This window comes from Astatotilapia calliptera, chromosome 19 (assembly GCF_964374335.1).
Source record: "Astatotilapia calliptera chromosome 19, fAstCal68.1, whole genome shotgun sequence".
NCBI lineage: Eukaryota > Metazoa > Chordata > Actinopteri > Cichliformes > Cichlidae > Astatotilapia > Astatotilapia calliptera.
In genome coordinates, this window is record NC_137440.1 from 25,855,244 (window position 1) to 25,876,625 (window position 21,382).

A 21,382-nucleotide genomic window follows, 5' to 3' on the forward strand; every position below is an offset into this window, starting at 1 on the left:
AGTGCGTCAGCTTATTTGACAGGCATCCATGCATTTTCCTGTTTTTTCTGATTATTTGATAAGGAAAAATGATAATACTCCTGAACCAAAATAACCTCCATTTGAGAAATGTCTTGGGAAATAATTTTTATACAATATACAATATCGCATATATTGCTATATTGCCTGTTTTTGGGTGCTCGACTTCACTCTGTATGTCAACATTATGAGAACCATACTAATAAGGTTAGAGGGAGCATCTCTGTTTCTCATGATGACACCTTTATAAATGACAGGAGCACAAGGCCCTGCTGCTGTTCAATCACACCTCTGCTCGGCTTGCCCGTGGGGAACTCAGCATGTGTGGTGTGCGAGCGCGTGTTTGTGCTTTACTGCCTCGGTGGTTCTAACGGCAGCCAGGTTTACGGTGAATGTAGTTGGAGCGGACAACAGCATTAGGGAGGAAACAGATCTGGAGGCAGAGTGAAGACGAAGGAGAGAAATGACAGCCTGGAGCTCATCTGACCAGCACTGCCTTGTTATGACTCTCTGATATGTGCTCCAGGGGCACACAAAACAGACACTTATTGCCTTACACCACCTCTCTCTGTTCTGTAGTCTGTTGTCTTGCAGACTCTCTTTATGGCCTCTACAGAAGGGCGGGAGGTTATCTTCTTGTGCAGTTGTCTGCCTTTTCTTTTTTTTTTCTCTGTTTATGCCAGTGTTTTAGAACAGGGATGATTTTAGGTTTGCAAAGAAGGTTTCTCACATTTTCTATAACATCAAATCCTGTTCTTATATGACTATTTTTACTTTGATTGCAAGATAAACCTAAATCACAGAATGAAGAAAAGACCAGGCTAATATTTACAATTTATCAACACATTTTCGCAGATATACAGAGTTTCTCACACATAGACGTTGCTTAAGTTGCTTAAGTGAGGATTGTATAGCTTTCCTCATAGAGTATATGTTAGGAGTCAAATTGAGATAAACAAAGTTAGTGGCTAGTTATTTTTTGTGGGTTTCCTCACAGCATGCAAAAGCTTTAGAAACACTTCTGAAAAATGGCAGAAAAGCAGCAGGCAAATAACAGGAATGACATCTGGAAGACAGCAGGTGGTAATCTCCCCACAACGCTATTCCTCTTATAGTTCTCTGTAAGCTGCTGGGAATGGTGGCCTACATCAGCAACAAAGGGGAAGGGGCTTCTGTGTTTGGCAACATTCATATGCACACATGCATATGAATGTTGACGTGAACTGTCTGCCGGTGATGATAATTGAAGAGAAAACAGGGAGGTGACTTTGAAGCTTGCAACACCTCTGCTATGAACACAGGCCACTGAATTGACTGCAGCGTCATCATTCCTGACCATAAAAGCTGCTCAGCCAGTCAATGCAGTCTGGCTTCATTCTCTCCTCGCTGGACAGTCTGAGCTATTTTTAGCCTCCCCGTGCAGCGTGGCTCAACCACCGCCGTAGCTACCTGGATATGAGGGCTTTGTCACTCCTGCAGGCTGGAGCAGCAGTGATCTTGCAAGCCTTACAGCTTCCTATTTCCTCAGCTATTTCCTCAGCTGGAAAAAAGGAAAAAAAAAAAAAACTCCAACAATGAAGAGAATGAGAAAACACACAAAAAAGAGAGAGAGAAGGCAAACAGATAATAGTGGTGTGTGCTTCAGAGTCTAAATGAAACAACAATCCCAGTGTTGTATTAACTTATGTGATGTGACAAGGCAGAAATAAAATTCTAATGAGGCAAGCTGACACTTTCTATTCATGAAAATGCTAAGTTAAAGCAATCCAAGCAATTATAGACTAATTGGTTTTGAATCTAATAAAAAGGAAAAGTCTCTTTATAAGGGCACTGTTGATGGGATTATTCGAAACGATAGGTAACATTTATGGTAATGTAACTGAGTTTAAACTCAAAATAACAGCCTGATAATAGGTATACATGTTTGCTGGGATTCCTTAAGACTAGTAGAGCAACGGTACTGCAGAGTGCCTTTTCTTGTGTTTTACATGCATTGTTAGTCACAGACATTTTGTTTGGGTTGTCTTTTTCCTGCAGGTATACAAACCTGTGCCTATTAATCAGCATAATATTATTCAGTATTCCCTGGCATGGTAAACAAATGCTCCAAACGGATTCATTTGAAATGACTGTGCTGCAATCCCACGGTGCATTAGGGCTGTTTAAATGCACTGAGCGCTCGACGACACTCACCTGGGGTCCCTCACGGTAGTTTCTCTTTTTTGTTTCTCCAGAGTCTATTGATCCTGGCACCCACTACATCGTATTGCACGCGCAGCTTAAAGTTTGATCCACGTTGCATCATTCCTTGGTGGCAGTTTTACTGAGATACATTTGGAGTTGTAATTTTTTTATAGTCCTGCTCCGAAGCGAGAGCCAGGCAGAGGTATGTTTTCGGTGCAGTTTGGTAAATGGCCTGTATTTGTATAGCACTTTTCTAGTCCCTAAGGACTCCAAAGCGCTTTACACAACCTGTCATCCACCCATTCACACACACATTCACACACTGGTGATGGCAAGCTACATTGTAGCCACAGCTGCCCTGGGGCGCACTGACAGAGGCGAGGCTGCCGGACACTGGTGCCATCGGGCCCTCTGACCACCACCAGTAGGCAACGGGTGAAGTGTCTTGCCCAAGGACACAACTTGAGGAGGAGCTCGAACCGGGAACCTTCCGATTACAAGGCAAACTCCCAACTCTTGAGCCACGATCGCGATGATTGTCTGTCAGCAAGATTATGCAAAACCTACCAGGCTGAAATTCGTGAAGCTTGGTGAACTCAATGGCCTTGGTAAAGGATACGCTCTCCTAGTGCCCTTCTAGTATTTAAATTGAACTCAAGTCACCAACAGGCAACACTAGCGAGTGATGTAACATGAAAACTTTGAGTAGCATGTAATAGCTCGGATCCTCTTTAAAATCTGTCAAGTTGGACAGCCATCTGAGGATGTCCTGCCGAAGATAACGCATCCCAGACCCACTTTTCTGTGTGTGGGTCTCTGTGGCATAATTCAGCTCCTCCAAGAGTGGTAATCTGAGGATTAATGACATCCACACATCTGACAGTCATGTGGCAGTGTGACACAGATGGCAAGGAATGCACACAAGGGACACAGATGGGGAAAATAGTGACTCTGGCTTTCTGCCATTCATCCACTACACTGTGTTGTTGCAAAGGTGTAATATTTTAGTCTTAACTATAAACAAACAAATGCAATCAAAAAATGAACCATTCACAGGGGAGGTAATGAGATGAACATAATATATATGAAAATCAAAAAATCTGGAATCATAACACATTTTTTTTAAACCCTACAGATGTTGTTTAACAGTATTTGTTAGTTTTGTTCAGATTTGCCCATCCAATAAAAGAAAGACAGGATACATACAAACACATACATATACGGCGATCATTATTGTAAGATTTAACAAATCTAGCTGCTTCAGCTGAAATAGTCTCTTCACTCATATCACTGAGATGATGTTTGGAAGTCCCCAAAATATGTGTCACCTATGAAAACAATAACAGGCTATGAAAAAGTTCAATTTCTTGTTTCCCAGTTGTACTGTAACATGGGACTAGAGCTGGGGCGATTTCCTTCATAGCCTTATCGCCCCCCTGTGTGATCACCAGTACCCAGTGCTAGTGTTGCCAGGGAGGGGGATGTTTTTAATCTCTACCCATTATGGTAGCACTACCCACCCTCTATAATACACAGTGTGTAGCCCAAACACAAGAAAACCCACACACAGCCTGTGTGTGTGTGTGTGTGTGTGTGTGAGAGAGAAAGAGATAGAGAGAGAGACAGAGAGAGAAACAGAGAAAGACCATGGGGAGATTATTTGCCACTTTCAGCGTGATGAGAAACACGTGAGGATATACCAGCAGGAGAGCCCCATTCACATACAGAGATGAATTATTCAGCAATTCAGTCTATTGTAATTAGTGACCATAAACAGATGAATATCGAAAGACCATGTAAAGTCATAATATTAAACATGGCTTTTTTATGCTTATTTGTCTTTAGGTCTATAGTACCGCTAAGTCATTCAGCCTGTTTTTATATTGGTGTGATAAAACTCTTTACTATTCTTTCAAACACACACATTCGGTGGAACAAACTTTAGTAGTTGGGCTAAACTAGCATCTCTGTAAAGACACAGGACAGAAAGGCTGTTGTCTCTCATTTTGAGATGAGGGGAACACATCAAAGATCGCAGAGGTGTGAGCGTGTTACCGTGCGTGTCCACGCCGTTGTCACAAATGACTACAGTCAGGCATATTAAATTTCATTTTAATCTGATAATAATAATGATAATCTTAACTGAATGGATTAATGGGAAAGTTGCTGTGATTGGCCAGCTATCTGCAATCACACCAAGCATGGTCAGTCCCCAGAGATCATCATCCACCGGCACAGGTCTACATGGAAATTGTTAAAAAAAAATTTTCTCTACTTGCTCTATTTTGTAGGGGTGTTGCATTTACTTACATATCTTATGTGGCGCCACCATCAATGGATCCCACAGCAATAGTGGCAGACACTCTGGCTGATGTGTTAGGAGTCCCATTGGCTTTCAGTGGCACAGTAATAGCACATATCCAATATGGAGGCAGAGAAAAGATGATCCTAACAATGCCTCTGGCAGTGCCTCTGGCTACATGGCCAATGCAGACACACACAAACGCACACACTCGCTCTGTGTTTTGCCTTCCTTGGAGGAGCAGAAAAGCAGGCACATGTGTCTCCCCGAATTACTTTAAAGAAAAGGCAGTGGGAGTGATTCTATTCTTGTAGGAGAAAACACAGTCAATTCTGATTTCATAAAACAACACTCTCACTCACTGTGCATGTCTCCTTCTGTTTAAATCTTTATTTTGCTCCTTTCTCTTAATTACCATTTTCTCTTTTCTGCCTGACCAGGTGGTGGGTCCCAGAGCTTCCAGGGTTTTTCATGAGTGCCCTGCCAAACCAAGCACATTCCGCAAATACTACGAGCGTGGGGAGCTTCCGATTGCAGTGAAACATGAAAACCGAGGGAACAGTATTGCATGGAAGGTAGGGACGCTACACTCTGATAAGAGATGACTTATCCTTGTGGTTTTCACAATCTAATGTATTGAAGCAAAGGCTGTAATGCTGTATGTCAGAAAAAAAAGATACTTTAAATAACCTTTGGGAGCAATACAAAGCTAATAGCAGCAAATTAAAGTATTGACAACCTCAGCAAGGCCATCCTTTGATAATAACCCCAACAATCTCAATTCTGGAATGAAATACAACTAAAGTCTTTTTTTTTTTTTTGCACTGTCTAACGTTTCAAACCATCCTTGCTGTCAAATACATGTGACGGTTGAATCTGAAGACTTGATAAGTGCTGTGCAAACACCGTTTATCGTCATCATTATCGACTCGGCTGAGGTGAAGATGACAGTTTCTCACATATTCACGGGCCCAGTGTGGGCTGTTATCCTGTAGGAGGCAGTGTAGATTAGCTCACTCGAAAGGCTTCACCTGTCCCACAGCACCAGTCAGAGAATCCATCAATCACAAACTCCATAGGAACTCAGGGCAGTCGCAGCAAAAACTCAGGGAGTGACTGTGTATGCATTTGCAAGTTTATTGTATATGTGTGTTTCAACACTCCGCTCTGAACCGTTGCAGCGTGGGTAGAATTGATGCATTTTGGGGGTTTTTTTCTAATCACCATGTTGCTTTATTTCAGCTCCCACTATGCTGCCAGCTATTCCATAACTTCACAACTGCATGCAGCCGCTATGCTTAATGGCATTTATTCATAGTAAGCAATGATAAATGAATCAAGAAAATTATGCCCCCTTCCTCTTTCTTTTTTTCCTACTTCAAAGGGAGAAGGAGAGGTGGGTGGGTGAGTGAGTGAGCTTTCTTGCTAGTTAGCTGTCTGTCTTCAGGTGAAAACACTGTAAAAGCATCTCCCTTTGAATGAATTATTTATGTAAAGTGTTCAAATGAATCTATGTGTTTGGAAAAAAAGTAATGGATTTCTTTTGTGTTTTGCCGATGAAAAAAACACTCAGTAAATGGGATGTGGTGTATGTAATTGTTGCTGTCATACTCAGTGCTGCTGTTATGCTTATTGATCCTCCCTCCCAGCACTTACACACAGCCTCATCATTTTTTAAATCCTCGGTAAGAGAAGGGTTTTCCTGGGTGCTCGTTCACACTTAGGGCTTGCACTTTGAAACATCTTTGGCGGTTATGTTCGTTTTGGCTTTCCTGAAGTGATCTTTTAGTCCAGGACTAGCTTTAATCCATGTCTGGGAAACCTGCTGAATATGACTCATTTTAGCCAGCCTCTTGTTTACTGGAGGCAGCCCATGTTGCACTGTATGTGTGGGTATACTGTAACAAAAAGTGCAGCTATGATCGGAGTAAGTGGAGAGGGGTTGCTGCGTGTTTGCACTGAGCTGCCCTCGGGGCAGGGGTTCAAGACGGCAGCTCAGGATCAATCCCGGTCTGAAAACACAGCCCCCTAGCAAATAAAAAGTCTGGGGAAGGTAAGTAACAGAGAGAGCCTTTCGCAAAGAAAAATGACTGGTATGTTTATTTAGCTTGTGTGCCCATGTATACAGACTGTGAGCATATATGTGTATGCTGTACATATCAGCTTCTACTGTCAGCTGATTAGTCTGTGCATTCAGGTCAGCAGTTCAAGCCCCCTACAAAGATTTTTTTATGCTTATTTACCTCTGCAAAGCAGCAAACATCAACGCCACTCACTTCTCAAATTGACCACAAAATAGACAAACAGGCTTCATGCACAGCCAAACAAATCTTTGCCATCAATATCAGCATTTCGCTTGTAAAGGTGCAGACAGGTAGTTCCTTTTTCCCCTATTTCCACTTACAGTACATAGTCATAGTCTTTCTGAGCAGCAGGGTGAGCAGCATGTGTTACTGGCCTCTCAATGAATCACCAGCTACACGTTATTAACATTTCTCCTCTTACAGTGTAGTAGCCCGGCGCTGGGGCTGTAGGCAGTTGCACGAGTTAATATTCTGGTGGAAAATCAGATATGTCATAACTTACTGGCAACACATTTTGTTTCCGAAACATTGCTACGTGGCAGCGAAGAAGGGGCTATTCCCACTACTGGTTTTCCTACGTGTATAAATCCAGAATAAAACAATAACTACTCCCAGTTTTGCTCCTGTGATCAGACATTTTTGTGCGATTGTTCATCGTGAACATGAAGCTTATTTGAAAAAAAATATTTCAGATTTTGCCTTTAACCTCTTCTTCTTTGTTGTTTTAGTTTGTTTGTTTGTTGTTGTTGTTTTTACATTTTTATTAGAACTTGGATTTTCCCTATTTAGCCAGCTAATTAGAGTACTTTTATGCTACAACAATGCATGTGACTCCTTTGACAGTTAGAATTCAGAGAGGAGACTCTAACTTACTTTTTACACATGGTTGTGAAATAAAGCAGGTTGGTGTTTTTGACTTTTGGAAACTTCTTTACTGTTAACTGTGAAATGTCAGACCAGAATTCACTCATGCTTTCCTTTTAGTCGGTTCAAGTACCGCTAAAAGAATGTCTCTTTCACTCACTAAATGCTTTCTTCAAGAGTGACTCAATAGATAAAACTCTCCTCCACATCTCGCTGGGCGGGCAGTGTGGAATTGTGAGCACTGCTGTGCATAACTGCAGATTATAGCGTTCACTCACAGGGGAATGGGCTCCAAACCAACCAAATAATTTAACAGGTCTTCATATAAATTAATGTTCATATTTTAAAAAGTGTGTAATTGGGTTTTTAAGGAGTAGTTGGTTAACTGAAGAACAAAACTTCTTATAAATGCGTGGAAATTATTAGGCACGGGTGATCCATTATGATCACAGAGACGTGTGGCTTTGTGACTGTATGTGTAGCTTGCCGGTGTATGTATGGCTTTATAATGTGTGGTTGAGTCTATATGTTCAGGGGGAAAGCAAGTGAACCAAATGTCAAGGGCAAGTTGAAAAAGGGAAGGTTGTATCTGAAAGGTAATTTGGCTCTCCAGAGGTAAAAGCCTCAGCTGTAATGGGGCGCTCAGGTAAAAGCTTTACACGTATGGGGAACATGTGCGGCAGGTAGATAAGAGAGTGTCGAGCGAGTTCCTATCCCTGTCTATGTGTTTTTGTGTGCCTGTGTGTTTGTGTGCCGTGTTTTGTGTGTGTGTGTGTGTGTGTGTGTGTGTGTGTGTGTGTGTGTGTGTGTGTGTGTGTGTGTGTGTGTGTGTGTGTGTGTGTGCATGAGTGCTTGTATGGTTTGTGCTTGTATTTGGCCACTGCCATAACGTAGCAGCCAAAGGCCTGGAACAGCAGTGTAATCTACAGCGATCCCTGGTGCCAAAAAGAGAGCGACAGAGAAAGAGAGGGAACAGAGAGAGGGAGACAAAGAGAGAGAGAGAGAGAGCTCCACAGGGACTCAGCAATCAGGAGACATGGCAGCCGTTTGGCTCTCAGTTATAATGGATGAGTTGAGGTCTTCCCGCGTTCCCTGCGGGGCTTGGTTTGACTCCCCATCTCTACCCTCCGCTGTGCTCTGCAGGCTTACAGGCAGACATCGTGGCACTCAGATACATGCACACGCGTTCACCTCACATGTACTATAAACCCCCTAAACAGACTTGTATATTTCATTTCATTGATTGCTTATCTGTTTTATCTTGTCCCTTGATCTTATGTTCAGCTCTGTATTTCTCTTGTATGCTTCCAGGTTGTTGTTTTATTTTCCTTTTTTTTTTTTTTTAAATCATGCTTGTCAGCCCCCTCCCCTCTCCCAGCCCATCTACTTTATCTATTCCCTTTTGTCCAAGGCCTGTTTAGGGGCAGCAGGAAAAAGCCATTTTATAAAAATATCAATGCAAACCGGATTTCTGCTCGTCCTCCGCCACCACACTGACTTTGGCCAGTATAAGGGGGCGCAGAGATGCTGGTGGTGGGTATGGGGAGGGGACAATCAATTAATCTGATCAAGCGCTTTAGGAAATGGAGAGCGTAAGCGCTCCTAGGGGACGGATATCCATCTCCTTGGGATGATTGAATTACGCACAGAGTGAGAGTTGGAGAAGAGGGAGGGCTGGAGAAATGAGGTGGTTAGGGTGACCGAGGATGAGGGTGCATGTGCTTGAGAGATGCAGTGGGAGTGCGCGCTTGATACAAATGAAAGATAGACAGAGAATGAAAAAAGAGCACGGGAAAAAGAGTGGGGTGCACGAGAGATGAGGTCATTGCAGATACAGCAGTGGAAAGGAGCCTTCCTCCCTGCACATCCTCTTTTTATACCATCTAACTATTTGCATTTTTATGTGTCATACCTTATAGTTGATGACCCCCTCTTTTTGACAGCTGTATTACATATTATCGGTGTATTCTTGTTCTTGGGAGTCAATTTAGTAAACTACTGCTTTCGAGTGATTTTTCACTTATTTAATAGCAAAGTGAAACACAGTCTGCGTGTGCACCAGCAGTAAGGTTATGGCATTTGTTCCACTGTCTCGCACCTAAATTAGCTATTACATGATTCATAGTTTTCATGTCTCAGATTATCATTGACAGAAGGTTACTGTAGCATGATGCTAAAATTATCCACTGAAGTTTTATTCAGACATTAGAAACCTTAAAGTAACCCATCTAAGAGCAAATACTTTTCCCAGCCAGAAGTACGGCAGCAAAGCACTTCCCCAACAGCTGTTTCATAAATAAGCTTCAGCAAGTGGGCTTTTCCATTGTTTTTTAAGATGCACATTATGGTGCAACATCTTGCTTGGAAATACTGCTCCTTTTGCAGAAAATGACCTTCTCTTTAATTTTGGTGAATACATACCATACCTCCCTTTCTGCTCCTTGGCAATGATGTCTTATCTGCTGTGGGCACTAGAGCTTTGTCAGGGAACCTTTGAATAGACAGAATAAAATGGGGTTAACCATGCGTTTTCTACAGCTCCCTGGCTGAAAGCTGGATACTCTGGGGGGATAGTTCTGTGTCATAAGGAAAGAGATGAAACACAATAAGAGGAGAGAATATGAACAAGCCCCCCTGGGCTTTCACTGAGAGAAGAGAGAAGAGAGAAAGAGGGAGTTTAGATTAGAGAAGTGGAAAAAGCAGCATGCATCCTCGCTGAAAAATGAGAGACGAGAAGAGAAAGGAGGAGTAGATGAAGGAGGTGGAAGGAAAAGGCCTCCAACCAACAACGCTGGCTAACCATCAAGATGTGCATGGGCTGCCTCCCTGGAGGGAAAGAATTGCCGAATGACTGCTGGGAAGAAGCCCGATGAGCTGCACCACTTCCATGCTGCTGGTGTGACTGCAGGAATGAGGGGAACTGTTGGAATGGAGGCATCCAGTAGAGAGAGAGCTTGTCTGTGGATCTTGAACTGCTACACCGCCTGCCGCCCTGAGCCATTACTCATAGCAGACGAACGCCGCGTGAAGCTGATGATGGTTGTTTAGCCTGTGGGCCTTCCACTCTTGCTGTGATACGAGACAATAGGAAAAATGAATTTTGGGAGAAAATGGTGGATCATTGGAGATACTTTTATTTCAGAAGATGACTTACAATATGACTCAGTATAAAGCTGTTTAGCTCTTTGGTCCTTCCTCTGGGTCCTATACAGGACTCAGAGGTATGGCCATGCAAATGTAAGCCAAAATATTAAGGAGAAAAACATTGTTTTTAGATGCACTGTTTAATTTTGGGCTATAAAATTAAAGAAATCCAAAATTCACATGTGTATTATATTTTACTGGGCTTTGTCTGTTGAGCTTTTTCAGTTCACAAATGTCAGTGCATAATTTGCCTACAGTTGACTGGTGACCTGTCAGCTGGGAAGGGCTCCAGCTCTCCTGAGACCCTAAATTAAGTAGTTAAGAAAATTGCTGGATTGTACATATTTAATAAGTTACTATTTGCATGGTTAGACATAAATATTTAGAAATCATGCAATGCAAGAAATTATCTGGAGATGTTTCATAGTGATGTTTGTTATTCATTTTTTTTAGTTTCCAGTGAAATTATACATTTTAACAATACATATCTCTAAAGGATGTCATCTCAAAATGTATTTTTTCTCAGACTCTGAGCCACAAATGTCCACTTCAGCACCACTTACTCTAAACTCTCCAGTTTTATACCCATTTATATTCCCACAGTTTTTACAGAGAGGCTTGTTGCATACTGTTCACCACCTTATTTATAACACGTTTGATTTCTAAGTGATAAACGCTATTTCCAAAATTTCCTCTGTAAAAGCATTCAGCTTAATGTGTCAACAAAACTGAACAGTGTTTTTTAACCTGGTTTTATGTAATTTTCTGGTTTCTATTCCTGAAATGTATGCACTTTTGGACAAATTTATGTGGACAATGTCACAATTGCAAATACTGCAAACACTTTGCAAATATTTTTACAAATACTTTCAAAAATCCTTTCTGATTATGTCTTAGAGTGGCTCGATCAACTTCTAATTCATTTTTGTGATCTTTGGAGTCACTGAGAATCTCTTCCCCTTTGGCCCACTGCTCGTTTCCTCGTCTCCAAGCTAACATCATCCCTGTGGACACCCTATTGATCCCGGCCCTGCTACTGTCTTCCCCCCTAGCCTCCCATGCCTCCAGCACCAGATGCAACCCCACACAGCTGGCTTCCCTGTGCAGATGGTGACTAAAACAAATGCCCACGCACTCTCTTAGGGAAACATAGGATTGTGATTCCTTCTAGACAGATGGGAAGAGCCATGGATAGCTTGGGGTAAAGACGGGAGAGGGAGGTGATAGATGACATCACAGTGAAGTGAGGGAAGGAGATTGTGGTACGGGCAGGGTGGCTACCAAATTAGACAGAGACAGAGGACAAGACAGAGAGGGACATGGTGTGTCTGCCAAGGCTACAAATCATGTCCCCGAATGCAGCACCGGCACCGTTACCCCTCCCTCCCACAAAATAAGCCAGAGATCTATTGATTGGCACTCGTATTTGCTAGCGGGCTCCAGCTCAAAATGGAGCCTTTAATTAACTTAATGGACCGGCTGCAGCTGTGTGCGAGCCAGTAAGGGAGGAATAGAAATAGATAGATTGGGGTAGAGAGGGAGTGTGAGCCAGCATAAAGAATAAGTGGGGTTAACTGCAGACCCCTTCTATAATCAGTCAGGCGGGCCAGGACAGAGAAGAAGGTAAGACTGAAGGGACCAATGTCCTCCCCGTTCCTCAGTGTCCACCTTTCCTTTTTGGTGCTGATTTTCTTCGCCATTCTTCCAGTAGCGATGTCTACGACAATATGACATTTCCCCATTCAGACTGACCGCCAACAGTACTGGCATGTCTGTGTTAGTCAGATATAGCCTTTACACTCAGACCCTTCGCTGCCTGCTTGAAGTCAGGAGTGACCTCGAAATGTTAGCCCCCTTCCTGCCAAGCCCATATTTCTGCACACACGCTGCCCACTCTGTTCAACCCACCCCTCTCTTCCTCCCGCTCTCCCCTGCACCATTCTTATTCCTGTCCACTCATCCATTCTGTCAAAGGTTAATTGGTTTGGAAATGATTCGATTCATTCTCAACGTTAATGCTGTTATCATGCTTTTGTTTGAAAAAAAAAAAAAGAAAAGAGAAAGAAAAACTACCCCCCACATGCACTTAAGCCTAATTTAAAATAAAGGGGGGAAAGGAAAAAAAAAATCCAATTTAATTTTTTTTCTTACTCTAGCTCTGGCTTGTCCCCACAAGTCTTTTCCTTTAAATTATGGCAGAATTTCATTACCTTGAAAGCTTTTCTGCCTCCTCCCTCTCCTCCCCTCCCTGTCTCCAATACTTTGAATGGATCAGGACTAATGTCTTTCTTGTAACCTCAAGGTCGGAATATTTGGATCCATGGAAGCGCTCAGGGGTCTCTGTGATTAATGCACTGTACAAAGTACCTTGGAATAATGCGGTGGCTGATGACTGCGCAGAGTGATCCGTATACACACACGCCTACATCTGCTGGAGGTAGTTGTAGATAGAGGTGCCCCTGTCAGTGCCCTTGATGTGGATCACAGGAGGCATTGATATTCAAATAGGGTTACCTAGAGGCCTTCTCTCAGTTCCCCTGAACAGTGCCATATAGTACTTGCTCCCCCAAAGAGCGTCCTGCTTTTCTCTCTGTAGTGTTGGAGCTTTTCTTACATGGGCTTTGTTGGGCATAACCAGGATCTCTTCCCTCAGAGCTGCTTATAAGGATGACAGATTTTTACTGGGGCCACCTCATTCTCAGTGTAGTCCCTGTATACGAAAGTCACTTTGGGGCCTCAACAGCAGTGATTTCAAAATTCATTTAACTATTACCTATCAGAAAATTAATTAGACATCTAAATGTCAAGAAGATAATGTTTTTCCTACACTTGTATTTACAATAAAACAGCCAGGGCCTGATTACTGCTTTGGTGTTGATGGGTTTTTTCTTCTTTTTTTTTTTGCTGACGCAGCTGCGATGTCTGATAAAAATGTGATTTTCTCTGTTTCCATGGCCACCTTGCAGAGGTCTTCACAGTGGCTGCTGTGCATGCTGTCCACGCCCTATTGATCAGAGAAACAGAGGCCTGTGTATTGAAGTTGTTTACAGGGCTGCAGATGCTATCTCCACTTCTGTTAATTATTTACATTCGGTTCCACAAATCTGATCAATAGTTAATTGAGCCAGCGGGAGTTGTCTGGGAGAAAAACAGAAACTTTGCGGAACCGAGGGACACAATCACCAGTGCTGTAATGTAAAGGCCCTTTGTTTTCCCTCATAGTTTTAAGGACAGTATTACACAAGATTTGGATTTACTATATGCTTCTATATGCTCTGATCTAGCCTTCACTGCCTTAAAGCAGAAATAATTCTAAATGTCAGCGTTTTAAGGGAGTAGAGGACTCGTGGCCATTCTCTTGATTTAACTGCCATTTAAATTGGCAAGTGCAAGAAGATGGCTTTACCCTTTGTCTTTTGTGGACTTTTTTCTGGAAGTGACACCTGAAACCCACAAGCACACTTTAGTAAAGTGTGCATAAAACATAGTATATCCTACAAGTCTTCATACCTTAAAAAGCTTCTTTGCAAATACAATATATGGGGGGAAAAAAGCACTGGGCCACCTGCACATGACACCTACAGAAGCTGCTCCCCATGAAACTTTATGCACCATGCGCCTCAGGACTCAGCGACCCTGCTCTGTTACTTTATGCAGTCTTCATGGCTGAGTTGCTGTGGTTCCAAGCCTCCTTCCACTTTGCATTAATGCCAGTTACAGTTGATTGTGGAATATATAGGATATATAGGAGGGCAAAGATTTCACAAATGGATTTATTCAAATGGTGGCCTCCTATTACAATACCGAGCTTGAATTAATTGAGCTCTTTAGAATGACCCATTCTGTCACACGTGTGGAGACATAGGCTTAATTTTATACCCACTGTGCCAGTGGGACTGAAAGCAGGTTGCATAGCACCCTGCATTTGGAACACATTTTGCGCTTTTATATGAAAAAAATATTATTTGTTGACTTCAACAGCGGTAAAGTCAATAACATGTTCATCAACTGTTAATCAGAGACCAGAGCTTTTAATTCCTTAGATATTTCAGAGTTTGATCAATTTAAACTCTAGTCAGAATGCTCATTAAACAAAATTCATGTTCTTGCAATTTGTAGATCATGATTTGGAGATTCATATTCATACTCAAGTTCAACCAATATTGTGGGGATCACAAAATGGAAATTAGAGCATCTTGAGCTCTGACATGGTAAAAGACATACATTTGAAAACAGCATTATATATTTAGTCATGGTGAACTTCAACAAATGTTGGGCTTTTTATGTCAAACAGGAGCAATTTTCCTGTGAGCTTTGGGCAGTAATTTTATCTATGAAGATACCGCTTAGCAGCCAAAATGTAGGATTACTGTAGAAAAGTGGGGAAAGGCAGTGAATGTAAGCTAAATGGGGTTCAACAAACCGTTGCACGCATTACTGCAGAAGTGGTGCAGAACATTCTGGCTTTAATTGTAGAAGACAAAGTAGCAGCAGTTATTTGTATTTAAAACACGCGAGAATACATCTCTGTCAGTCTCAGAGGAGACTTAATTTAGGAATTTAGCACACAGCTTATCCAACATTATCCATCCATCATGAAACTGTGGTGCCAAATCATAACAATTTTTAAATATTGTTTGCAGAGTCATTAAAGTTGTGCTCCACACACATGTTCAAAAATTCAGAAATTCTCTAATGGGTATCTCACATGGTTTACGCAAAAAAATAAAAGAAAGTCTAATTAGTAAATGTATTTTTATATTTTCTAATTAGCAGATTTATTTTTATATTTGCTAATCTGAAAAACTTAATGCCCTATAATAATATAGGACATGTTTTTCATTTTTGAAATGCATAAGGGGAGAAATGCCTTAGGTCTTTCGGAAGTTGTTATTGTCCACAAACATTGTTCGCACTCTTTTCTCCTTTTCTTTGTTGACAGGAAAGCTCTGAAGCCTAATATCGCTTCTCTTGATTCCTGTGGACTGAAAATTGCAATCAAAGGCAGCATAGTGTGGCGTTCTTTGACTGTGGACTGTTAGAAATAATAGCTCTGGGGTGCAACCAATTCACATCATTGACCTGGAGTGTACGGTGCATGCAAAGTCATGGCAAAATTCAAGGGTCAAAATATTTATTCAGTCTTGAGAATTTTTAATGCTACAATTTTTTTTTACAATGTTCCCTAGTAGGAGAAAACATTTATAGTGTATTAAGACACAAAAGCAAAAATAGTTTCTTTTAAAATCTTGATTTTTTTTTAAATGACCACAGAGAAATTTCACATTTTATTCATGAAAAAAACTCTGTACCTTAATCATACAGTAATACAAATAGAAGAAGACTTCTTTCAACTGGAGGATGAGATGGGAGTGGGGGGTTAAAACTTAATGTCTTCTCCACGCTATTTGAACTATTGCCTCAAATTGGCGATATTTCCAGCTGCATGTGCATTAACTTTCAAAGAGGCAGTCTGCATGAAATCATCATTCCTTGAAAATACCGCTTACCTTTTTTCTCCGAAAATATTTTGGGCATGATGTTTAACTTATGCTATATCCGTACAGCGTCGAGCACCACAGCAGACAATCAGTAATACTGACATACTCAAAGGAAATAAGTGCACAAAGAACTGTTGGTTCACTCGACTGTTAAGGGCTCTGTTATTTAGATCAGAAGCAGATGCAGCTGAATTCATGTATGCGTGTAAATGTAACTTGTGTGTCTGTCTGAGTGAATGAGTGACAGGAACTGATTAAGGTATGCAGTGGCAGCTCCGTTTTAGTAATCTGTCCCACCATACCTCAGGGAACGAACACTATGCGCCAGGATCTGGCTGTTAAAGTTGCGAGGCATATAATGCATTATGAGGAGAAATTCATCTCATTGTTTCTGTGCCCGTTTACCAGTTTGAGCTGCACGTATGCCATTGTTAACTGACAAACATGTCAATGACTAATCTCCCCGGGTGTTCGACCACCGCACCTTGTATTGGCTTTGGCGTCTCCTTATCTCGCTTCTGTTTCCAGCCTGTCACTGATAAGAGGGAATGGAGGGAGCAGAAGCTGGGTAAAGAAGAAAAATGAGAAGAAAAAGAGAGGTGTAGTAAAAAAGGTAACCGAGAAAGGCAGAAATAGAGGAAGAAATAGGGCATGATTAAGGAGAAGGGTCTCTGTGGTGACACCCTCCCCACCCCCTCCTCTGTTTTGTGCTATATAAGTTGTTGTCATTGTCATTTTTTTCCTGGGAGCAGATAAACACCATATCTGTTTTGTCCTCATCTACCTGGGCTACAATATTGTAAGCAAATCTTGAGAGAAAATACACACTGAGCATTCAGCCGTCCTCGGGCGTCTTTCGGGTTGTCAATTTTATTCTGATTATGAGTGTGTGTGTAACTAAAGTGCAACCACACACCCTCACAAAACACACTCCAGTCTATATTTCTTAGCGAAAGTGGGAAGGTTCGGTAATTTGTGTTCAGATGGATGAGCAATGGAAGAGGACAGCAGCGCGGTGGCAGCCGTGACTCTTACTTCAGTCTGAGTCTGACCTGACCCAGCAGTATTGCTAAATCTGACTTGTTACATGGCGAGTGCTCTGGCACACCTCGCCTCGCTGAGACAACCTCTGGCCACAATCTGGGTGTCTTTGTCAGCTCGTAGCAGCTCGGCCTCCAGAATTGCTGAGGTGGTGGATTTTCCTCTCCTTCCTCACTCATTGTCAACCCCCCCGCTCCCTCCTTTATTCCTTCACAGCATCCACAGGTCAGCAATTTTTTTTTCTTTGCTGTCACCCATTCACACTTCCACGGACCAGATGCTTTCTCAGTATCAAGGGACTGCATAGTAGTAGGGAAGGAAACTCCCTAGATCATTTCCTTGCTGGCAATTAGCAGCACACAGACGTCTCACTGTTTGAGAGACCTGACAGAAACGAGGAAAGAAAAAAGGGAATGAAAGAAAAGTATGACGAGAAAAAGAAGGGGAGTGCTGGGAAAGAAAGAGAATAAAACCATACACAGAAGGTCTTGATTAAGTGGTCTTTTAAATGCGCGAGTGGGTAGCAATTCAGCAGCTCTTTAGTCCCGGGAGGACCTGTCTCAATTACCCTAATGAGGCAGAGTGACTCTGGCTTTCCTGGAAGGGTATGGGAGGCAGGGAACCCAGCAAAGCCATGCAGGAGAGGCAGGGGGAGCAAGAGTCTCGACGTGTGTGTGTTTGTGTGAGGGGGAGCACGCACTATATGGATGCCCTGTGAAGTTAAATGGAGCGTGCCGGGTTCCCAATGAGCCAGTGTTAGCTGGCAGACTGACACACAGTAACCTCCCACTGTGCGCATCACTTTTTCATCTGTGCTGTCGGGGAAGGGTAGTTAACCCCAGTCTGCCCTGAACTTTAGCCTTCACTAAACCAGTACATATTTTCAATAAAGGCCAAGCACTAAGAATGCAGACATCCCAATGAGTAAGCCTACATCTGTTTCTACCCTGCCTCGTGAAGTAAGAATGAAATAATTTGCCTTTATGACCAGGAAAGCCTCGCTGTTGCTATGAGCTACAGGTAAAACTGGCAACTGTTTGAAATGTAATAAATGTTTCCCTGTTTACTGACATAAGGTAATGGAACCTGGCTATGTGTTATGTATTACAGTATCCGTATTAACCTCATGTATCCAGCATTTCACCAGCACAGAGCACAGGTTAGCTTTTGAAATGGAATGGCAATCTTAATCAGTGCAGCGATATCATGTTTGTAAAATGACCTAAGAGACAGTTTTTCGGGGTTTTTTTTTTTTTTTTGAAGATGAGAACAGCATAACCCGAGCCATATGCAGACAGTTGGTAACTTCTAACTAAGTTCAAATAATCTGCACATCCTTGAAGAAGATAATAAAACCACCAAGTGTAAAGTAAACACAGACATTTGGAGATTGCTTCTTTCATGAGTGAAATTCAAGGGTCAAGTCCAGGGCTGAAAAGTGCCAAAAGCTGCCATTCCTCGAAATGAGGCTTGCAAGGCATTAACCCATAGATATCTATAAGTAGTATGTTGTTAATTCAGTTTTATTTATCACGTCAAATCACAACAACAGTTGCCTCAAGGCACTTTGTATTGTAATTTAAAGACCCTACAAAAAGAGAACAGAGAAAGCCCCAATAATCAGATGGCTGCCTATGAGCAAAAGCTTTGGCAAAAGTGGGAATGAAAAAGTCCTTTTTAACAGAAGGAAAGTCTGGCAGAACCAGGCTTGGGTGTAATTTCAGTGGTCTGCATTTATAGAATTCTTATTATATTCTTTCCCCCTCAAGTTATGCTCCTACTATTCTGGTTTCTGAAATGATTTTAAACTTCCTCTGCGTGCATGTCAGTGCAACAGTATGATTGATGCATTTTATGTTTGCCATTTTGGTTGTTGATTAGCTTTGTGGAAAAAGGGGCAGGACAGCCACCATCTTTAGTGTTTCAGAATTCTTCTTCAGATTTCTACTCAGGATTATTTGAGCCATTTAAAAAATATATATAATTTGTTATAATTTGTCATTTAGCCAGCCTCAGCTGATTTCTCAGTAATATTAGCCTTTTGTCTGAATTTAGTCTGAATTTGAAAAACTAAGATTGTTAAAGCCAAAATGCTGAAAATTAAATTCTTAAAACACTTTTGTAAAAACCTGTGGGCAACTTTTATCTGTTAAATGCAGTCTGTGATGATATTTTATTTGATATTCTAAAGACAACTAAACACTGTTATTAGTTATTATGCCCTTTTCTCAGTGTTGGCCTATTTGTTTTTCAGCCTGGCTCTCTGTCCTTCTGTCAGTTTGTTTGTATTGCATTTTTATTGCAGAGTAAGATATCTTGGCAACCACTGGCCATTTACAGTCATATGAAAGTTTTGATAGGACCCTCTGCAGTCTGGTGAAAAACTGAATACTCCCCATGAATCAGTAGTCTAGAGAATTGCTTTTACCAGAAATAACATAAAGTAATTGTTTTCTTTATGACGTTATCGTGATTTCACATTGCGGAAGAATTGTTACCCAATCTTCTTTAGAGCTTCGTTTCGCTTCATTGAAGTTTGCAGACATTCATTTATGCACAGGTCTCTTAGGGTCCCACCACAGGATTTCAATCAGGTTGAGGTCTAGGCTTTGAAAAAGGGGCCATTGCAACAACTTGGTTCTTTTTTTTCAGCCATTCTGTGGTAGATTTGCTGCTCGAGATCTTTGACCTGTATACAGAGGAGTTCATGGTCAACTCCATGACTGCAACGTGCCCAAGTTCTTTGGCTACAAAAGAGCTCTGGACAATCGCCCCTCCACCCACCTTTTTGACAGCTGGTGTGAGGTGTTTGTACGGAAATACTATGTTTAGTTTCAAACATGGGAAAGGATGGGATGGGGTGTCCACTCCTGGGAAGATTGTGCAATTGTGTCAAGACACACATGAATGCTTCAGACGAGCAAGCTGCCAGAATTTCTGCTTTTACAGGAGCACTCACACTTGCTGATCAGTTAATTAAGTGCATTTAATTATCAGCACCTGGCTGCTACTTACCCTCTGAATTCCAATGGAAGCAGTAGTCTAAGGTGTATTTAGTTTTTTGTTTTGCAATTTGCTTTTGTGGGCCCTAAGGAAGGTCGATCTAGCATTATTAACAAGTCAAGAATTTCGAATTATATTTTGGATTATGAACTTTTTTTTATATATATAAGTGGTTATATATGATTGTTACTGTAAAAGAGAACCTTGCACATTGTATTTAAGGATGCATGCTCTGGTCAGCAGTTAATTTTAAAATCTCCATGAAAAACTTTCAGCTAATGCATGCAATAAATATTTGTAAAGTTAATATAATGTAAAGGCCCCAAAGTCTTTGAGGATAAACAGTACTGAGGAATACTTTTAGGGGTTTTTTCCCCTTTTGTTTTAAAGCACTTCTTTTCCTTTACCGAACATGGTGTTATTGTGAGGCTGGAGCCCTCACTGATAGCCCTGTCACCTTTCACATTCAATTGCTGCAAAACAACTGGAATCATTTGTCATTCTTTCTGGGCCACTGAGTGAAATATGACTCATAGCTCTCAGAAATGTTGAATTTGAACAAGCACATTGCCTTGGTCTCAAATCTCCTCCTTCTTTCCTTTCTTTCCTCCGCACTCTCAGTCATACAGAAGAAATGGCTTCAATTTAGACACTCCTAACGGTCTCTCTTAATGGCTCCTTGTAATAGAAGTTATTTATGGGAAGATTCATTTTAATCTGTCAGTCTGGGGAGTAAAAAATCTGCCCGTGAAATGTTTGTCCCTACAGGCTGCACCCTGTTGCTGACCGGAACACTCCTCCTCTAATAAAAGAAGTAAGGAAAAGTTGTATGCCAAGGCCAGGGATGATTTAGCTCATTAAGTTGGGGTTTGAATTGCAGCAGAGCTCGCAGGGCTTGGCTTTAGGTGTGAAAATGTCAATAGCAAAGAGTGCCACGTCTCCCTTGTCAGCCCTGACGGAAGACCAACAACCGGCCAGCCTGCCATTTGTCTTCCTGAGTGAGTTTTCTAATAACCGTAATGGCTGTGGCAGTAAATTACCAACAGCCTGTCACAGAGAACATAGTGCAGCATTTAAATCTAACAAAGAGCACCCACCCTCCATCTCTGCTTTGCCCCGATTTTATTTTTAAAACTTAGGAACTCATTCCCTTAAGGAGCACTTCAAGCTAATAGAGAATAGCCAAACCCACTGCAGAGCTCAAGTATATCACATCCTAACCTGACAGAAAATCCTTGAGT

General features: G+C 41.7%; 1 protein-coding gene across 5 annotated transcripts in view; it reads left to right on the forward strand.

The window, feature by feature from the left end:
* Positions 1–21,382, forward strand: part of pacrg (PARK2 co-regulated) — a 154,900-nt gene that overhangs the window by 21,910 nt on the left and 111,608 nt on the right. For all 5 annotated transcript variants that reach the window (XM_080294086.1, XM_080294082.1, XM_080294084.1 and 2 more), the window contains exon 2: positions 4,945–5,079. In XM_080294086.1, the coding sequence (XP_080150212.1) occupies positions 4,945–5,079 (135 nt within the window). The remainder of the gene's footprint in view (positions 1–4,944; positions 5,080–21,382) is intronic.